General features: G+C 36.5%; 2 protein-coding genes across 5 annotated transcripts in view; both read right to left on the bottom strand.

Annotated features, from left to right (window-relative positions):
* gramd4b (GRAM domain containing 4b) overlaps window positions 1-1,667 on the bottom strand; it is a 47,007-nt gene extending 45,340 nt beyond the window's left edge. For all 4 annotated transcript variants that reach the window (XM_051690062.1, XM_051690063.1, XM_051690065.1 and 1 more), the window contains exon 1: window positions 1,402-1,667. In XM_051690062.1, coding sequence (XP_051546022.1) covers window positions 1,402-1,430 — 29 coding nt within the window. In that variant the 5' untranslated portion in view covers window positions 1,431-1,667. The remainder of the gene's footprint in view (window positions 1-1,401) is intronic.
* Window positions 1,668-3,224: 1,557 nt separating this feature from the next.
* Window positions 3,225-17,095, bottom strand: part of celsr1b (cadherin EGF LAG seven-pass G-type receptor 1b) — a 79,110-nt gene continuing 65,239 nt past the window's right edge. Inside the window, exons 26-35 of the mRNA XM_051689812.1 lie at window positions 16,967-17,079; window positions 16,461-16,537; window positions 14,974-15,100; window positions 14,607-14,732; window positions 13,776-13,912; window positions 10,557-10,651; window positions 10,181-10,324; window positions 9,786-9,998; window positions 4,631-4,883; window positions 3,225-4,512 (exon numbers count right to left, since the gene is read on the bottom strand). Coding sequence (XP_051545772.1) covers window positions 4,488-4,512; window positions 4,631-4,883; window positions 9,786-9,998; window positions 10,181-10,324; window positions 10,557-10,651; window positions 13,776-13,912; window positions 14,607-14,732; window positions 14,974-15,100; window positions 16,461-16,537; window positions 16,967-17,079 — 1,310 coding nt within the window. The 3' untranslated portion in view covers window positions 3,225-4,487. The remainder of the gene's footprint in view (window positions 4,513-4,630; window positions 4,884-9,785; window positions 9,999-10,180; window positions 10,325-10,556; window positions 10,652-13,775; window positions 13,913-14,606; window positions 14,733-14,973; window positions 15,101-16,460; window positions 16,538-16,966; window positions 17,080-17,095) is intronic.

Genomic DNA, 17,095 nt, shown 5'->3' with positions numbered 1-17,095 from the left:
CAAGGTACATAAAATTAACATAAACAACTTGTAAGCTTGCAACAAAAAGAAAACAGAAATCCCCACACAGAAACTTCTACCATTGTATTCTATTTAATTTCTATTCTTAACCCATTTCTATATCAATACCCATTACAATTACATCATGTTTAAACACCATGACTACCACGATTTTCTCTATACTGACGCCACCGGAAGACTCCCCTTTCTTTCTCCCCGACTCAGATCACTCCGGGATTTGGAACGCGGAAGTAAACGTTTGCAGGGTAAACTTCAACAGCGGTGAATGGGAGTGAATGGGAAATCACATCAACTATTATTTACACTTACCTATTTGTTCCAAGAGCAAAATAAAAAATCCACTATTACATTTGAATGACTTTCCAGAATAATAATAAAAAAGAATTCCAGGGTAATATAACACAAAACATAATGTTATAAATTTACACTCAATATTTAAAAAATTGATCATTAAAAAGTTTGCGAGATTTACGCTGCTAAATAAGGCAGGAAACGCGTCATCACAGTCTGTGAAAAAGGTCTAACTGCTGCTCTGTGCTCCGTTCCCAGGACTGTTCTACATATCCTCCGACACTGTCATTGTATCAGGCAGCTCTATTCTCCCACACTCTTTCCAAACACAGCACGCCCCTAATTTGTCATTCTCTCTGCAGCATATTATCTCCAGCATGTTTAGCAAAGATTTGCGCACCTTTATAATTATTATTTCATGATGTATTGCATTTCAAGCAACACACGTTTCATTTCCAAAAGGTCCAGCGTTTTGCAGTTTCACCATCTCGCCGTGAATTATTGGGAGCGACCGATAGTTCACGCTGGATCTCATCAATAAAAACATCGATGGTTGACACAATTGCACCATCATTAGATTTGTTCAATCAGCGATTGTTGCCTTGACCTAAAAAACCTCTCGTCACTATGAAACAAATTAGAGATCGATACAATTATCACCCAAACCTCCTCTAATAATAGCCAGGCTCAGCAATACCTTGTAGAATTGCGGCTTTTGTAGCCTAAGCCTGCTAATATTTTAAACCAGTCATCTTACCTCGTTCTTGGCGCTGTGCTGTGCTATGGGGTGGTTGTCACATTAAGCCACTGATCTATTGGCAACTATAATGCCGTGAAATAAACATACAACAATATCAAACGAACAGCAGTTCTTTTGAGAAACCGTGTTGCAGCTGTAAACCTGGTAAATCTACCAGCAATTATGCAGGTTTGGCTTATTCGTGCGGTATAATTATTTGAAGGATTCTAATTCGAAGCAGCAATGTTCGATACAATGTAACAAAAGCTTCTTGATACATTGTAACACGCGCCCCGCCCGCAGCGGGATTAACAGTCGGAAAATGATACAGTACAAAGTTTTTTACCCACCTTGCACGGAATTCGTGATAGAGTTTCATTAACAGGAAGGCATGAATATTCGAGTTTCACCTCTCTCCGCCATCACCTGCTACCAGCTCGACGAGAAATCCCCCGTAATTTCGCTTTTCGCGAGTCCGAACCGAAACATTGATCTATCAATGCAATTCCCAGACCTGTAAAATTATATTTCCAGTGGAATTGTGTATTCAAATTGAATGTAAACGGCACACCATCATTAGCGGTCCGTTTCAGTCTGTTGTTGATATCCAGCCAGAGTCACTTCACACAGCAGGACATTTCGTCAATGACAACGACAGACGCTCTTAAAGGAGCCAATAACTGACACTCCTCTTGTTGTCAGTCGGCCAAATACACTCAAGAAATGGTTCTAAAGTATAAAGTCAAATCCAAATGTACATCTCCATTGGCCGTATTTAAAATAATGAAAAAGCGCAACAATAGGCCTATTCTCAACAAGTGAGGTGGACATTAATCCCATAACTCTCTAAATCCACGCTTAAAGTTTTTACGTCATATAAATACGATGTTTAAAAAAACGAGGGATTATGTTATTAACTATAATATTGAAGTAGTCTTGTTTTATCTTGGAGATACACAAGGTGCCTGGAGACAGCTATGTTGACTCGTTTTGGGGTTTCTGCAGTTGGCCTCGATTCCTGTATTATTACTGTCCACTAGATGGCGATCAAGGACTGTTCAATACATTGATAGTCCCGAAACACAATCGTACTTTGAATATGCTGTTTTGTGGTACTATTATAATGCATATTTTAAGACAATTTTTTATTTTTTTAAATTTTTTTTTATTATCACATATTAACTTTTCTTGGTAAATGGAATGTGTATTTTACATATATACACTATCAAAAATAGAAAAAGAAACAAACTACCAAGTAGTAGGCCTACCACGTTTTGGACATAGTAATATCATGTTTTTATCATGTGTACGGCAGGGTTGCAGAAAGGATACCAGAATATAGCCTCAAAGGGACGTTCTGCAGTCTGCTCCTGTAAAAAACTTTCCTGGCTTACCAAAAAAAAAAAAATGTATTTAAAAAATTGAGAACCAAACTTATGATCCCAGAACCTTCCGGGAACTAAAAATTGCACCTGGTCTTAAAGGAATATTCCGGGTTTAAACAAGCTGAGCTCAATCGACAGCATTTGTGGCATATTTTTGATTACAAACGAAAAAAAATATTTTGACCCTCCTTTTCTTTAAAAAAAAAGCATAAATCTGGGTTACAGTGAGGCACTTACAATGGAAGTGAAAGGGGCCAATTCATAAACATTAAAATACTCACTGTTTTAAAAGTATAGACAAAAGACATAAACAATATGCATGTTAACATGATTTTAGTCTGATAAAATCACTAACTAACCTTTTCTGTGTAAAGTTATAGTCAAGTTCATAACTTAATTGCCATGACGATGTAATGTCAACAAACCTTAAAACGACTGTATAAATTACGATTTAAACAACTTTACAGCTCAAATAACACTCAAGTTTTAACAAAGAATGAATGTAAATGCTTTTATAAAATGATAAGCTTCACATTTCTGCCTTTAAATCCTCCAAAAATTGGCCCCATTTACTTCAATTGTAAGTGCCTCACTGGAAGGGCGAGTCAAAATGATTATAATTTTTTGGGTAATCAACATTATGCCACAAATGTTGTTGATTGAGCTTAACAAGTATTACACCCAGAATATTCCTTTAATGATGAATATTGTTTTACTCTATCATGTAAATACCATCGTCTATGAATATTTTTGTATGGGAAATAAGAAAATGGGCTACAACATGCTAATGATCTTTTAAATATTTTACATTTGTTTATTTACAATGTTCAAATGTATTATCAGTGCCGATAGTAAGAATATAAATACCTTATCTTTACATGCTGGTATCAAATGTCTACGAGTATTGACAAGTAATGGAGGTATTTCATGGATACAAACAGACAACTGATGCTAAATGCTTCTAATCTCTATTAGTTTACACAGTTTACATGGTTACTGGCCTGACATCAGCTACACACAGTTTGATTTTTACAGTTAACATTACAATAAACAAAAGAATGGGTCCCTGAATTTGTCAGTGAGAACACGTATATTATTAACACAATAGGTTTGGCAGAACAGTATTTTGTTGACAGGCACTTTTGGAATCTTGAGTATCTGTTGGTAATTTAGATGCGAGCAAACGTAACAAAACACTGCTTTTTTATGTACAGCACTGGCAGTAAGACATTAAGGTATGCTGAAACATATAAAAAATACTGCCATTGGTAATCATTGTAAAAAAATACAATGGATCCACCAGTCTGATTGACAATGTGAACAATGGACATCTCAACACTAATAATTCCGCTCAATTTTCATGGGAGAAACAAGAAAATACCTTAACTGGACAAGCAGGTTGAGTGTGGTAAACAAACTACTTTACAGACTAACTTCTGACTAAACATATTACAAATAAAGCTACAACTGTGCTAGTTCTGAAAAATAAAAACAATATAAACACATCAACACTCAAAACAGTGCTATAGAAATATCACAGTAAACAAAAGTCATAAACATAAATATTTCATTTGGCATTACACTTAAATCCTAATTTACAATTAACAAATAACCCTATTACACATCTAAAATACAAAATGAATTATAAACACTACTTACATATCAAAAGTCATAATTTTATTATGAAGTCCAAGAGGAACTACACAGGTGCAAATTTACAGTCTTTGTTTACCACACTGTTGCTCCAGATCAACTGTTCTTTCCAAAAGATACAGTCTAAACTTGAAGCCATTACATGTTGATGGCAACTATGCTGTCCAAGTCCATCCAATGGGACATTCTTACAGAAGAAAACTTTTCTGTCCTTGTCCAGCTCAACTTCTGTGTAGCCTCCTCTCAGGTAACACTAACACCTTTATAAATAGTAAAAACAATAGCTGGACAACTGACACTTTTTCTTCAGGGCAGGACCATATTGTGGATTAACACTGGAGATGTCACAGACACTGGTCCTTTAAATTACTTCCAATTCGTGAGCTTCCAATTCAAGGTCAAATTGAAGTTTCATTGCTTCCGCTAATAAAAAAAAAAAAGAAAAACAAAAAAAGGGATAATAAAGAGACACAAAATTAATCAACATAAATCAATGTAACATAGGGAATCAATCCCCAATCGAACTCTGTTATTTACTCACTCTGAATCAAAGTCTTCATCCGCTAAAGCGACGGGGCTCGTTCCCAGTTCCACAGTGATCCCGTTCAGTGCAGGCGGTTTGATGACGATGCTCTTGGCCTCAGTTCCTGAGCGAACCCCTTCATTTAACCCACCTGATAGGCTCTTACGGGGGATCTGGGGTGGGGTGTAGTCACTAAGTTTCTCCCTTAAGCGGTTCTTCATGTTTTTGTCCGTCAGTGGGGGAGGATATGTGATCTTGTTCTTTAAAATGCCTAAAAATAATGTAGAAAAACAAGCAAAGAATTTATAAAAGAGACTGGAAATAAAAAATAAATACATTTAAATCAGACCAAAGCAGATGCACACACACATATGCACTTGTTAGATGTGTACTGTGCAAAATAAACAGCAAAGCTACCTCTTTATTTCCATTTTGAAATTAATTTGAATTTGAAATTCTAAATTAGGGCTTCCCCCAACCAAAGATTTTCCTAGTCGACTAGTAGTCGATAGTTTGAGCCATTAGTCGACTAGTTGTCGCATGTTTATGATATTAATTTAATTACTTAAATATATATATTTTGGGGGGCATCAGAAAATGATTTGAGTTCCTGGGCTGAGAAAGAATGTTATAAGCAACATGGCTAACACTGTTCTACATTACAGAGAAATACTAAACCGTAATAATGAGTCTTTAAAATATAAATTTTACAAGCGCACCCACGAAGCAAGCCGCAGCGACACCGGCAAAAGCGGTAATGATTCTGAATGTGTCGGAAAAACCAGCGAGGAGACTGTCTGAACATTTTGTTAATTTATAGAGAGAAATGCAGATTAGGGTTGTGCCGACAGATGATGATCTCGACGATGGTCAAAGTGATCGTCAATAACTGATGCCTTTGATGATGTCCAGACGATATTTGTCTCGTTTTCCCATTAAAGTATAAAATTATTATTATTATTATAATAATAATTAATATTACAAGTAATTTGCCTGTAGACACACAGACACGCGCGTGAAGAAACACACTTTATTATATTATTAAGAACAGATGACAGAAAAGCCGTCAATGCACATGTATGACATGCTGTTTGTACGGAGGCGTGCAGTCTCGTGGAACACGCACATCTAAAAAGTTCTCACTCTTTCATTGTTTCTGTCTTCTGTTTTTTTTTTTTTTTTTTTTTTTTTTAAAGAACAGTATCGTCTATGAGTGCTGCAAATGACCTCAGACATCTCAGCTCAGGAGGTGCTTTGAGTTCAGTTCACTTTATTTCCACAGAGCAGTTCATTGTGATCAACTCTGCAGCCTATACATCTGTGATTAAAACGTAAAATAATACGAAAACACGTTCACCTCAGACCATGATTTATAGTTCAGTGATTATTATCATCATTATAATTATTATTTTACATTTATAATTATAATTATGTCTTCATTTGTCTAAGTAATTTTCCACCTGCATGTTTAGACGGATACTTGCCGGATGGTAAATGGAAAGGTGGTTACTTATATATATATATATATATAATTTTTTTGATCACTTCATTACTTTAATTGATTTTTTGTTTTGTTTGGAGTGCAAATTGAATTTAGAAATGTATTTGATTTAAGTTTTTCATTTTTTAAATAAATTAATTTAATTTCAACGCAAAATCACAAAAGCAAGAATATTCATATCCTCAGCCCGGGGGTTGCCGATGTAATTGGATATTGAGATATCTACACTGGTGGTCAAAAGTTTGGAATAATGTACAGATTTTGCTGTTTCGGAAGGAAATTGGTACTTTAATTCACTAAAGTGGCATTCGACTGATCACAAAGTATAGTCAGAACATTACTTATGTAAAAAACAGCACCATCACTATTTGAAAAAAGTCATTTTTGATCAAATCTAGACAGGCCCCATTTCCAGCAGCCATCACTCCAACACCTTATCCTTGAGTGATCATGCTAAATTGATCATTTGGTACTAGAAAATCACTTGACATTTTATCAAACACAGTTGAAAGCTATTTGGTTCGTTAAATGAAGCTTAACATTGTCTTTGTGTTCGTTTTTGAGTTGCCACAGTATGCAATAGACTGGCATGTCTTAAGGTCAATATTAGGTCAAAAATGGCAAAAAAGAAACAGCTTTCTCTATAAACACATACAAAGATGTACACTACTATAGTCTTCAAAGGCAAAGGACAAATGGCTCTAACAAGGACAGAAAGAGATGTGGAAGGCCAGATGTACAACTAAACAAGAGGATAAATACATCAGAGTCTCTAGTTTGAGAAATAGACGCCTCACATGTCCTCACATATGTTTCTACCCATTCAACACCAGTTTCATGTACAACAGTAAAGAGAAGACTCAGGGGTACAAGCCTCATGAGAATTATTGCAAAGAAAAGGTTAGAGTGGGTAAACAGATAATTGGAAAAGAGTGTTATGGATCTTAACCCCATTGAGCTTTTGTGGGATCAGCTAGTCTGTAAGGTGCGTGAGAAGTGCCTGACAAGACAGCCACATCTATGGCAAGTGCTACAGGAAGTGTGGGGTGAAATGTCATCTGAGTATCTGGACAAACTGACAGCTAGAATGCCAAGGATCCGCAAAGCTGTCATTGCTGCACGTGGAGGATTTTTTGATGAGAACTCAAAATAAATAAAAAATAAAGTTCTATGTTGAAATCAAGGTGTCTTGCTTTATCGTGTAGGCTTAACCCTAACCCTGCTTATTGAAAATTATCCCATAGTACCACCTAGTATCCAACCAGCGGTAATACCTGTGTTCATCAGTTTCCTGTGGAGTTTTTTTTTTTCTGTGACCAACAGACCAATCAAAACTTGGTCGACCAAGACTCTTCTCATCCACTAACATTTGGTCGACTATTAGGGGGCAGACCTAATCTAAATATATTTATATTATGTACGTCAGGCATTTCCAACCTTTTTTGTTAGCTAAAACCCAACATCGTAAAATATGGTCACATTTTATATTACAGTGTTCATGTTACTGTGTATTTACATAAGTAATTACTGATTAATATCAACTACATGTACTTGTTGTGTAATTAATTTGTAGAGCTGCTTGTACTTACATATTGTTATTGTTATTACTATAGTAATAAATAATAGTAACATTTACTGTAATATGTGTAACACGGACACTGTAAAATAAAGTGTTACCTAAAAAATTTACTTGAAGTACCTCCTGAAATGTCTAGTAATGTGTAATGTAATGAACCTAATAAATATGCATTTCAGAACATGTTACTTGCAAATAATTAAAAACTAATTTAATAAATTTTTATAAGATCATAAAAGTATGTAAGTCTTCTATTTTGAAAGTTAAATTTTTATACATTTACAGTGGCAAGAAAAAGTATGTGCACCCTTTGGAATTAGCTGGTTTTCTGCATTAATTGGTCATAAATTGTGATTTCACGTATAGAAAAACACAATGTGCTTAAGCTAACAACACACAAACAATTATAATCTTTCATGTCTTTATTGAACACATCCCATTAAAAATTCACAGTGCTGTAGAAAAAGTAAGTGAACCCTTGGATTTAATAACTGAACGATCCTCCTTTGGCAGCAATAACCTCAACCAAGTGTTTCTGGTAGCTGCAGATTAGACCTTAACAACATTCAGAAGGAATTTTAGACTGCTTCAGCTCAGCCATATTCCTAGGATGTCTGGTGTGAATGGCTCTCTTGAGGTCATTCCACAGCATCTCTATTGGGTTAAGATCTGGGCACTGACTGGGCCACTCCAAAAGGTGGATTTTCTTTTTTTGAAGCCATTCTGCAGTGGATTTACTTCTATGTTAATGGTCATTGTCCTGCTGTATCACCAAACTTCTACTGAACTTCAGCTGGCACACAGCCACCCTGACATTATCCTGTAGGATCTTATTAAACTTGGGAATTCATTTTGCCCTCGATGATGGCAAGTGTTCCAGGCCTTGAAGCAGCCCCAAATCATGATGCTCCCTCCACCATACTTCACCATTGGGATGATGTTTTCATGTTGGCATGCAATACTCTTTTTAATGTCATTCGTATTACTGCATGTCCTTCCCAAACAATTCAACCTTAGTTTTATCAGTCCACAAACATTTTTTCCAGTAGCATTGTGGAGTGTCAAGGTGGTCTTTGGCAAACTTCAGGCGCAGCAATGTTTTTGTTGGAAAGCAGCGGCTTCCTTCGTGGTGTCCTGCCATGGACACCATGCCTGTTTAATGTTTTCCGTATAGTCATGAACAGAGATGTTAACCAGTTCCAATAAGGGAGAGTAGCCACAGTACTAAATCGTCTCCATTTATAGACAGGTTGTCTAACTGTGGACAGATGAATATCTAAGCTCTTCAAGATAACTTTGTAAACATTTCCAGCTTTATGCAAAGCACAATTCTTGACCGTAGGTCTTCTGAGATCTCTTTTTTGCGAGGCATGTTCCACCTCAGCAGATGCTTCTTGTGAATAGCAAACTCAACAAGTTTAAGTGCTTTTTATAAGTCAAAGTAGCTCTAACCCACACCTCCAATCTCGTTTCATTAATTGGATGCCAGGTCTTGACTCTAATTAGCTTTTTTTTTGTCGTCTTTAGCCTTGGGATTCACTTTTTTTCACAGCACTGTTAAAGTTTAATGGGATGTGTTAAATAAAGACATGAAAGATTATAATTGTTTTTGTGTTGTTAGCTTAAGCACATTGTGCTTTGTCTATACTTGTGACTTTATTGAAGATGAGATCACATTTTATGACCAATTACTGGAGAAAATCAGCTAATTCCAAAGGGTTCACATACTTTTTCTTGCCACTGTAATATATTATTTAAAAACTATAGGTTTCTATTCAAATTAATTTGACATTGGGATTTATGTTACAATTTCACAAACCCCCGGTTAGGAAACACTAATTTACATTATGTATGTATTAAATCTCTGTCGATTTTTATCGCCCCAGCTTTCAAGTTCTTTTCAAGGTGCTAAAATTATTTAATTTGATTATTTTGCAATACTGAATAATATTTATAGAATATAAAATACAATAAGTAGTATATAGTATTCAATAATAATAAATAAATGGAATAAAGTATGCAATATATTGGATATATTCATTATATACTGTATAATGTGTGTTCACATCTCTCTACATGCGGTGTTAAATGCTCACCTCTCCTGGGTAACTGGTTGCTGTTTGGTTGACTAGGTGAACTCTCACTCTGAGACATGTCTCCATTGTGATTTAACTTATTCCCTTGATGAAGTTCCGCATTCACTTTCGTCTCCACACGCAATTTCTCTGGAACACCTGTATCCTCACTTTCACTGGCTGTGGGCGGCTCCTCCAGCCAGTATGGCTTCCCACGACTGGACACTGCATTGACTGTAAAATATACAGTAAAATCACATCCATTAAAATTTCAAATAAAGGTTAGATATTTAGCATTTATTACAGAAATGTGTGTTTCATCAAATTTGCTTCATAATCATTTAATAAATTAAGAATAAATGAACATTGCTTGGGTAATAAAACATCTCAGAGGTGAATGAAGAGGCAGTGGGCACCTTTGGGCATGCTGTGGGTGGGCGTTCTCTCATTATTCCACTTGGTCTTGGAGTGTCTGGCCTCATCCTCACTGTCCGAGGAGTGGGAGGAGGCATAAGAGCTGCTGTGCTCATCCACCGAGAGCTCACTGTCTGAATCAGAGTCTAAATAGATACACACGGACAAGTCGGGTCAGTCAAAAAATCAAGATAGACAGGTGCAATGGTATATCCATGAAAATCTCATTGGGTATTTTCTGATGATCTGCTATTAAATACTACTTAACAGAAGTGCATTCCATTGTAGACTGTGCAATCCAATATATTCCAATTAAGTGACTTTAAAATCAAAAGTGAGGACAATCTAAAACACATGGGGTGTTATTTCCACCCTCACCTTCTGCCTTTTTACTCTGAAAGAAGAGTGTTGAGTCTCCTTCATCACATCCCACTTTTCCACCGTTAGAGAACACACTGCGTTTCTTCTCCTCCCTGTGTGAAAAGAACAATAGAATGATGATAATACATTAAATTACATAACATTAAAGATATATTGCAAAATTGTTCCCATTGTTACCGTAAAACATTATTAGACCTGTTTGGTCATGATGTGAATTTTTTTTTGTAGGCAAATCCAGAAGGTTACTTTGTAAGAAGTTCCTGTGGAATTTCGAATAGGTTTTTAGAATAGCGGTTTTCGATTAGTACAATATCGTAACACATTAGTTGCTAACAAGTTGCTACATAAGGACCACAATGGTTATTTGCTGAATTACACTTCATTAATCAAAGGTCAAATTTATGTGCTTGACAAAGGACATGTACTTTATTGGATAACCGTTTTAGCCCTTATGCAGAAACTTGTTAGTAACTTAACATTTTTAAAGCACACAATGGTTTAAAAATTAATGTCTGAGGGATCACTGTGTAATTTATGTTGTAGAACAAAGTTCAAATAATGTTAATGACAGACCTTATTTTCCTCAAAAAAACATAATTAGAACAGAAAAACAGGAAGCAGCAGCAATTATAGGGCCAAGCACACCAAGGGCATGTAAGGAAGTATGATTGGACATCAATGATTATGATTTTAAGAAAAGTGGCATAAAAAACATAAGTAGAATTGCTTATATTACAATGCAATCTAATCTAACATTTGACCAAATGTATATGATGCTGTCAGTGTGTGGTAACAATGACACAAACAAAGTTTCATGTCAACACGCCACAGCACTTCCGAGATACAGCCTCAGGTCAATTTCCGTTGATGTGTTTGGTCTGTCATAATTTTATTGCCAAGACTGTCCCTAAATTATACACAGCAAATTCCGTGCAAATCGGATGTACAGCCTAGGAGGAGCTAACAAAAGTAGGTTTTTAATTACATTTAAAATGGCGGACAGGAAATATGGCTGACCATGGCAAATTAGGTATCATTGTACTCTGTATGACCCAAGTAATCTAAAGAGAGCAGTCACAGGACGATAGGTGAAATTAATCAAAGGTTATAAGCATTTTCATGCATTTTGTTTTAACTTTTGATCACAAGGTGGGGCTGGCCCCAAACTTAATAGGCACCTTCAGGGCAAGTACCGATGATGCAAACCAAGTTTCATAATTATACACCAATGCATTTGTAAAATACGGGATTATTGGATATACAGGAATATTGGGTATCATTCGACTCGCAATTGCCTAAGAAATCTGAAGAAACCAATTTCATAATTTTAGGCCAAACTATTCAGAAGTTATGAGCAAAAAATAGACTTTTTCATATTTATTGACCACTAGGTGGCACTGTGGCCGAAAAAATCTCATGTACCCTCAGGGCATGGTGGCTATGCTATATACCAACTTTTGTTTCAAAATGCCAAAGCGTTGCGAATATACAGTCTCACATCCATTCTGCCCCACCATCGAATTCGTTGATGCGGTATTCGAGAACAGTTTGGCTTATCATCATGAATTCCATTAATTTTTGTCATGAGTGTCTATAGATAACACAAGCCAAATTTCAAGTAAATTGCACATACGATCTAGGAGGAGCTTGAAAAAGTAGGTTTTTCTGAAAATTCTAAAGGGTGGAAAATCTAGCTGGGTGGGAATTATAATGGTTATAATCGATTATAGGCTGAAGCGTCTGTGAAATTTTGAACAGTTGATGGGGCTAACGGGTTTGAGTTAGAGAGCCCAAATTTGGGTCAGTTACACTTAAGAGAGTCCTCTATCAGTGTGCCAAATTTCATAACTTTCCTATGTACAGTACTTTGGGCTTCCATAGACTACAGTAGGTGCCTATGCACCTTCTGTGCTTGGCCCCTAAAAAAATATTCGAAATACCAGAAGCAGGGGGGCCTGGATAGCTCAGCGAGTATTGACGCCGACTACCACCCCTGGAGTCGCGAGTTCGAATCCAGGGCGTGCTAAGTGACCCCAGCCAGGTCTCCCAAGCAACCAAATTGGCCCGGTTGCTAGGGAGGTTGCTATGTCTCCACGGTAACGCGCTCAACAAGCCACGTGATAAGATGCGAGGATTGACGGTCTCAGATGCGGAGGCAACTGAGATTCATCCTCCGCCACCCGGATTGAGGTGAGTCACTACACCACCACAATGACATTGAGTGCATTGGGAATTGGGCATTCCAAATTGGGGAGATAAGTGGAGAATATCCAAAAAAAAAATAAAAAAATTTAGAGGCAACCCATGCTAAATGCTAATTTAGGACTACAAACTGAAAAGCTCTACTGGAGTCACACTAAGGTCATTTAATGACTGTAAGATGATAGTAACATGTTCCCAAATGCAGCTGGCAATAAAGCAATATGATAAATATGACAACCAGGATTTTTTCCTTTGTAGTTAATAAGATTTTCTCTGTGCTTTACAGTCATTGTTTGTTTGAGTACACATATTACACAATTAATCAATACATGTTAGATCAAAAATACATGTAATACATAACACAGTGTTGTGAATTAGTGCACCTTCAATGCTTCACTCATGAGGGGATTTTCACAACACTGGAATTCTATCAGTGGTTATGGCAACAACAACAACAAACATTTTTTTAATAAAAATAATACAATGACTACAAGATAAGGGGCTCCATTGATACTAAAAATGTACTTAGTCTTGACGAGTTAAAGACATTCAGTAGACCTAAAAACCTAATGCCCCTTTTATAAACTTACAATATAACAGGAAATAACTGGTGCAAATAGGTTATTGAAACAACTGCTAGCACAGCTGCAGACAAATTCTTCAGCCAATGGCACAGAGTTTATTTAAGTTTAATAATTCCTGAGGTTAATTTAGTTAGGCCATATTGCAGAGACCTGGTTAATGAAAATATGAGTTCAGAGTTCAAACGTTCAACAAGGTGCACAATTTGAGGTATCATCCATGTTCGCATCACAAATGGCGCAGAGCAAATTATGTGCCAAAGTGTATTGCTTAAGGTTAGGGGTTTTGAAAAATTCCCAATCCTAACAACTGTATGAGCAATAGTAATAGTGATGCTTGCCTTAGCAAACAGCACCAAATGTGAGCTAAAAAAGAGAAAACAATAAAAAGATATCAGTGTATCAACTATCAAACCTTAATAGGGTTTATTACCTGAGTGTGCAAGCGAGGTAGCTGCTGCCATGGCTCTTGCCTGATCTAACAGATCTCTCCAGAGATACAGTGGACTCTCCAATGGTGGTGCGGTACAAACCTCCATCCTCTGTGAAGGTGTCACCATTCAGAGAACGCTAGAATGATGGAGTCAGTATTTTATTATGTTTTTCTCAAACATAAAAAAAGCTATTTAACCCTAAATGCATACCTTGGACCTTATTCACTCCCTGTAACTCTACATTTTTTGGAGTTATGCCCACCCCTCTTTAGTATTCTTCACCCTTTCTCTTATGAATAGTGTAACAAAAAAAAAAAGAAAAGAAAAAAAAAAGACAAAATTGCAAAAAATAAATGTTTATAATTGCTTAATTACAAAAAGTGCATAGGGTCATTCACACAAAGCAAGTACAACACATGAACAGTATGATATGGCTATTGTCCTCTGGGTGTACTACTGCAATTATGTAAGTTGTGCATCTGTTTTTACTCAATATGCACCTGAGAAAATACTTATGTGTAGCTTCTGTGTAGATTATGTGTCATGTCATTTGTAGCTCAATATGTGTTTGACAGCCAGTTGCGTATCATGAAATTTCAGTGTGGAAGTAATGAAACCTGTTCTGTGATTTGTTGCATCATCTTTTGGAAATATGAAAAATAAAACATCAAACTATATCAGAATATTTGCTTTGAAAATTTGACACTATCTGGGCATTTTGTAGATCCATTTGTGATAGATATACATGCCGAGTCATGTAATAATGTTTGGCGAAACACCCATGCATTTAAGGATTAAATAGCTGTTAGAAATGAACTTGTCAAACTCACAGTGAGTAAAGTAGCTCGTGTTGTACTGGGCTCATCAACTGGTACTTTCTTCCCTGTAAAGACACTTTTCAAGTTTCTCCTCACATCTTTGTTGAAAACACAGTGGAAAAAGAAGATGCAAATACCCTGGAATAGAAAAAATTAAGGAGTCTTCACTTTACATACATATACTTTTCACTTGAAATTAAAAATATATATATCTCTTAGTAATAAACAAACATCCCTGTTTGTTAGAGATACACCTACTGTATCTGCATGTCTAAAAATACAGTTGGGACAATAACATGCCCAAATTGGTCAAGTTTAAATTTATGTCCTTACAAACACTGTATATTATTCATGCAAGATATGACTTAGTTGGTTGTACCTGTAGGCAGCTGAGAATGGCAAAGAGATAGTGGAAGGACAGCACATCACTATTAACTGCCATTAGACCCAGCAGCCAGGTGGCGCTGATGAGCAATAGAAGGAGAAAGGCCACTCGTAAAGCAGAGCTGGAGAAAAGAAAATGTAATGTTTGGTCAACAGAACAAAACATTTTTGTTTTCAAATCATGTCTGATTTGAGACCTACAGTTGTGCTAAAAAGTTTGCATACCCTGGCAGAAATTGTGAAATTTTGGCATTGATTTTGAAAATATGACTGATCATGCAAAAAAAACTGTCTTTTATTTAAGGATAGTGATCATATGAAGCCATTTATTATCACATAGTTGTTTGGCTCCTTTATAAATCATAATGATAACAGAAATCACTCAAATGGCCCTGATCAAAAGTTTACATACCCATGAATGTTTGGCCTTGTTACAGACACACAAGGTGACACACACAGGTTTAAATGGCAATTAAAGGTTAATTTCCCACACCTGTGGCTTTTTAAATTGCAATTAGTGACTGTGTATAAATAGTCAATGAGTTTGTTAGCTCTCACATGGATGCACTGAGCAGGCTAGATACTGAGCCATGGGGAGCAGAAAAGAACTGTCAAAAGACCTGCATAACAAGGTAATGGAACTTTAAAAGATGGAAAAGGATATAAAAAGATATCCAAAGCCTTGAAAATGCCAGTCAGTTCTGTTCAATCACTTATTAAGAAGTGGAAAATTCAGGGATCTCTTGATACCAAGCCAAGGTCAGGTAGACCAAGAAAGATTTCAGCCACAACTGCCAGAAGAATTGTTCGGGATACAAAGAAAAGGTAACCTCAGGAAAAATACAGGCTGCTCTGGAAAAAGACGGTGTGGTTGTTTCAAGTACGATGATACTTGAACAAAAATGAGCTGCATGGTCGAGTTGCCAGAAAGAAGCCATTGCCACAAAACAGCCGGGTTACAATATGCCCGACAACACCTTGACACGCCTCACAGCTTCTGACACACTGTAATTTGGAGTGACGAGACCAAAATAGAGCTTTATGGTCACAACCATAAGTGCTATGTTTGGAGAGGGATCAACAAGTATTGTGCTCCTTGAAACAACCACACCGTCTTTTTCCAGAGCAGCCTGTATTTCTCCTGAGGTTACCTGTGGGTTTTTTTTTGTATTCAAGGGTATGTAAACTTTTGATCAGGGCCATTTGGGTGATTTCTGTTATCATTATGATTTAAAAAGGAGTCAAACAACTATGTAATAATAAATGGCTTCATATGATCACTATCCTTAAATAAAATACTTTTTATTTCATTTTTTGCATGATCAGTCATATTTTCAAAATCAATGCCAAAATTTCACAATTTCTGCCAGGGTATGCAAACTTTTGAGCACAACTGTATGTGTTCTCTGTAACATTGGTAGAGGTTCAGTTGAATCAACAGGGTTGTTCGGTTTAAAGTGTGAACTCTCTTGTGGAACTTACATTGCCCCTGACTTCTCTGTTCGCTGCCTCCGTCCACATGAAGCTTTTGCTGCCAGCACAATCAGAACTATGTTAATCTGTTAAATAAAGAGATTTTTGTTCAAAACATCTTCAGTTAGTAGAACAGGGGCTGGAGGAAAGGAAAATATCCACCATGAGGTGCAAAAGAAAGGAATAGTTGTTCCACCAAAAACTTCGGTATATCTCACACAATTTTTTTGTATGGCTTCACAAGACTTGGAATATAGAGCACAAGTCATGTAGACACTTTTATGGTGCTTTTGTGTCCTTTTTGAAGCTTGAAAGATTCAGTCCCCATTCATTGTACTTGCATGGAAAAGAACAACCAGCACAGTCTTCAAAATGTCTACTTTTGAGTGCCATGGAAGAGAGAAAGCCATATGGATTTGGGATAGTATGACAGTGAGTAAATGATGACAGAACTTTAATTTTTGGGCGAACTATTCCTTTAAAACACACATATATTATCACACACACATGCTTACCAGCACTACTGTGGAGATAGGTCCAGTGATGCTCCAGATGAGAGTGTCATTAACAGAGAGCCAGCAGAAGTCAGGGTTTCCATAACCCTGAGGATCCAAACCCACAGCCAGACCTAACAGAGACAAATA

The sequence above is a fragment of the Myxocyprinus asiaticus genome, chromosome 46 (genome assembly GCF_019703515.2).
Source record: "Myxocyprinus asiaticus isolate MX2 ecotype Aquarium Trade chromosome 46, UBuf_Myxa_2, whole genome shotgun sequence".
NCBI classification, from domain to species: domain Eukaryota; kingdom Metazoa; phylum Chordata; class Actinopteri; order Cypriniformes; family Catostomidae; genus Myxocyprinus; species Myxocyprinus asiaticus.
Note: the sequence above shows the minus strand (reverse complement) of the source record. Positions and strands in the feature narration are given on the sequence as shown.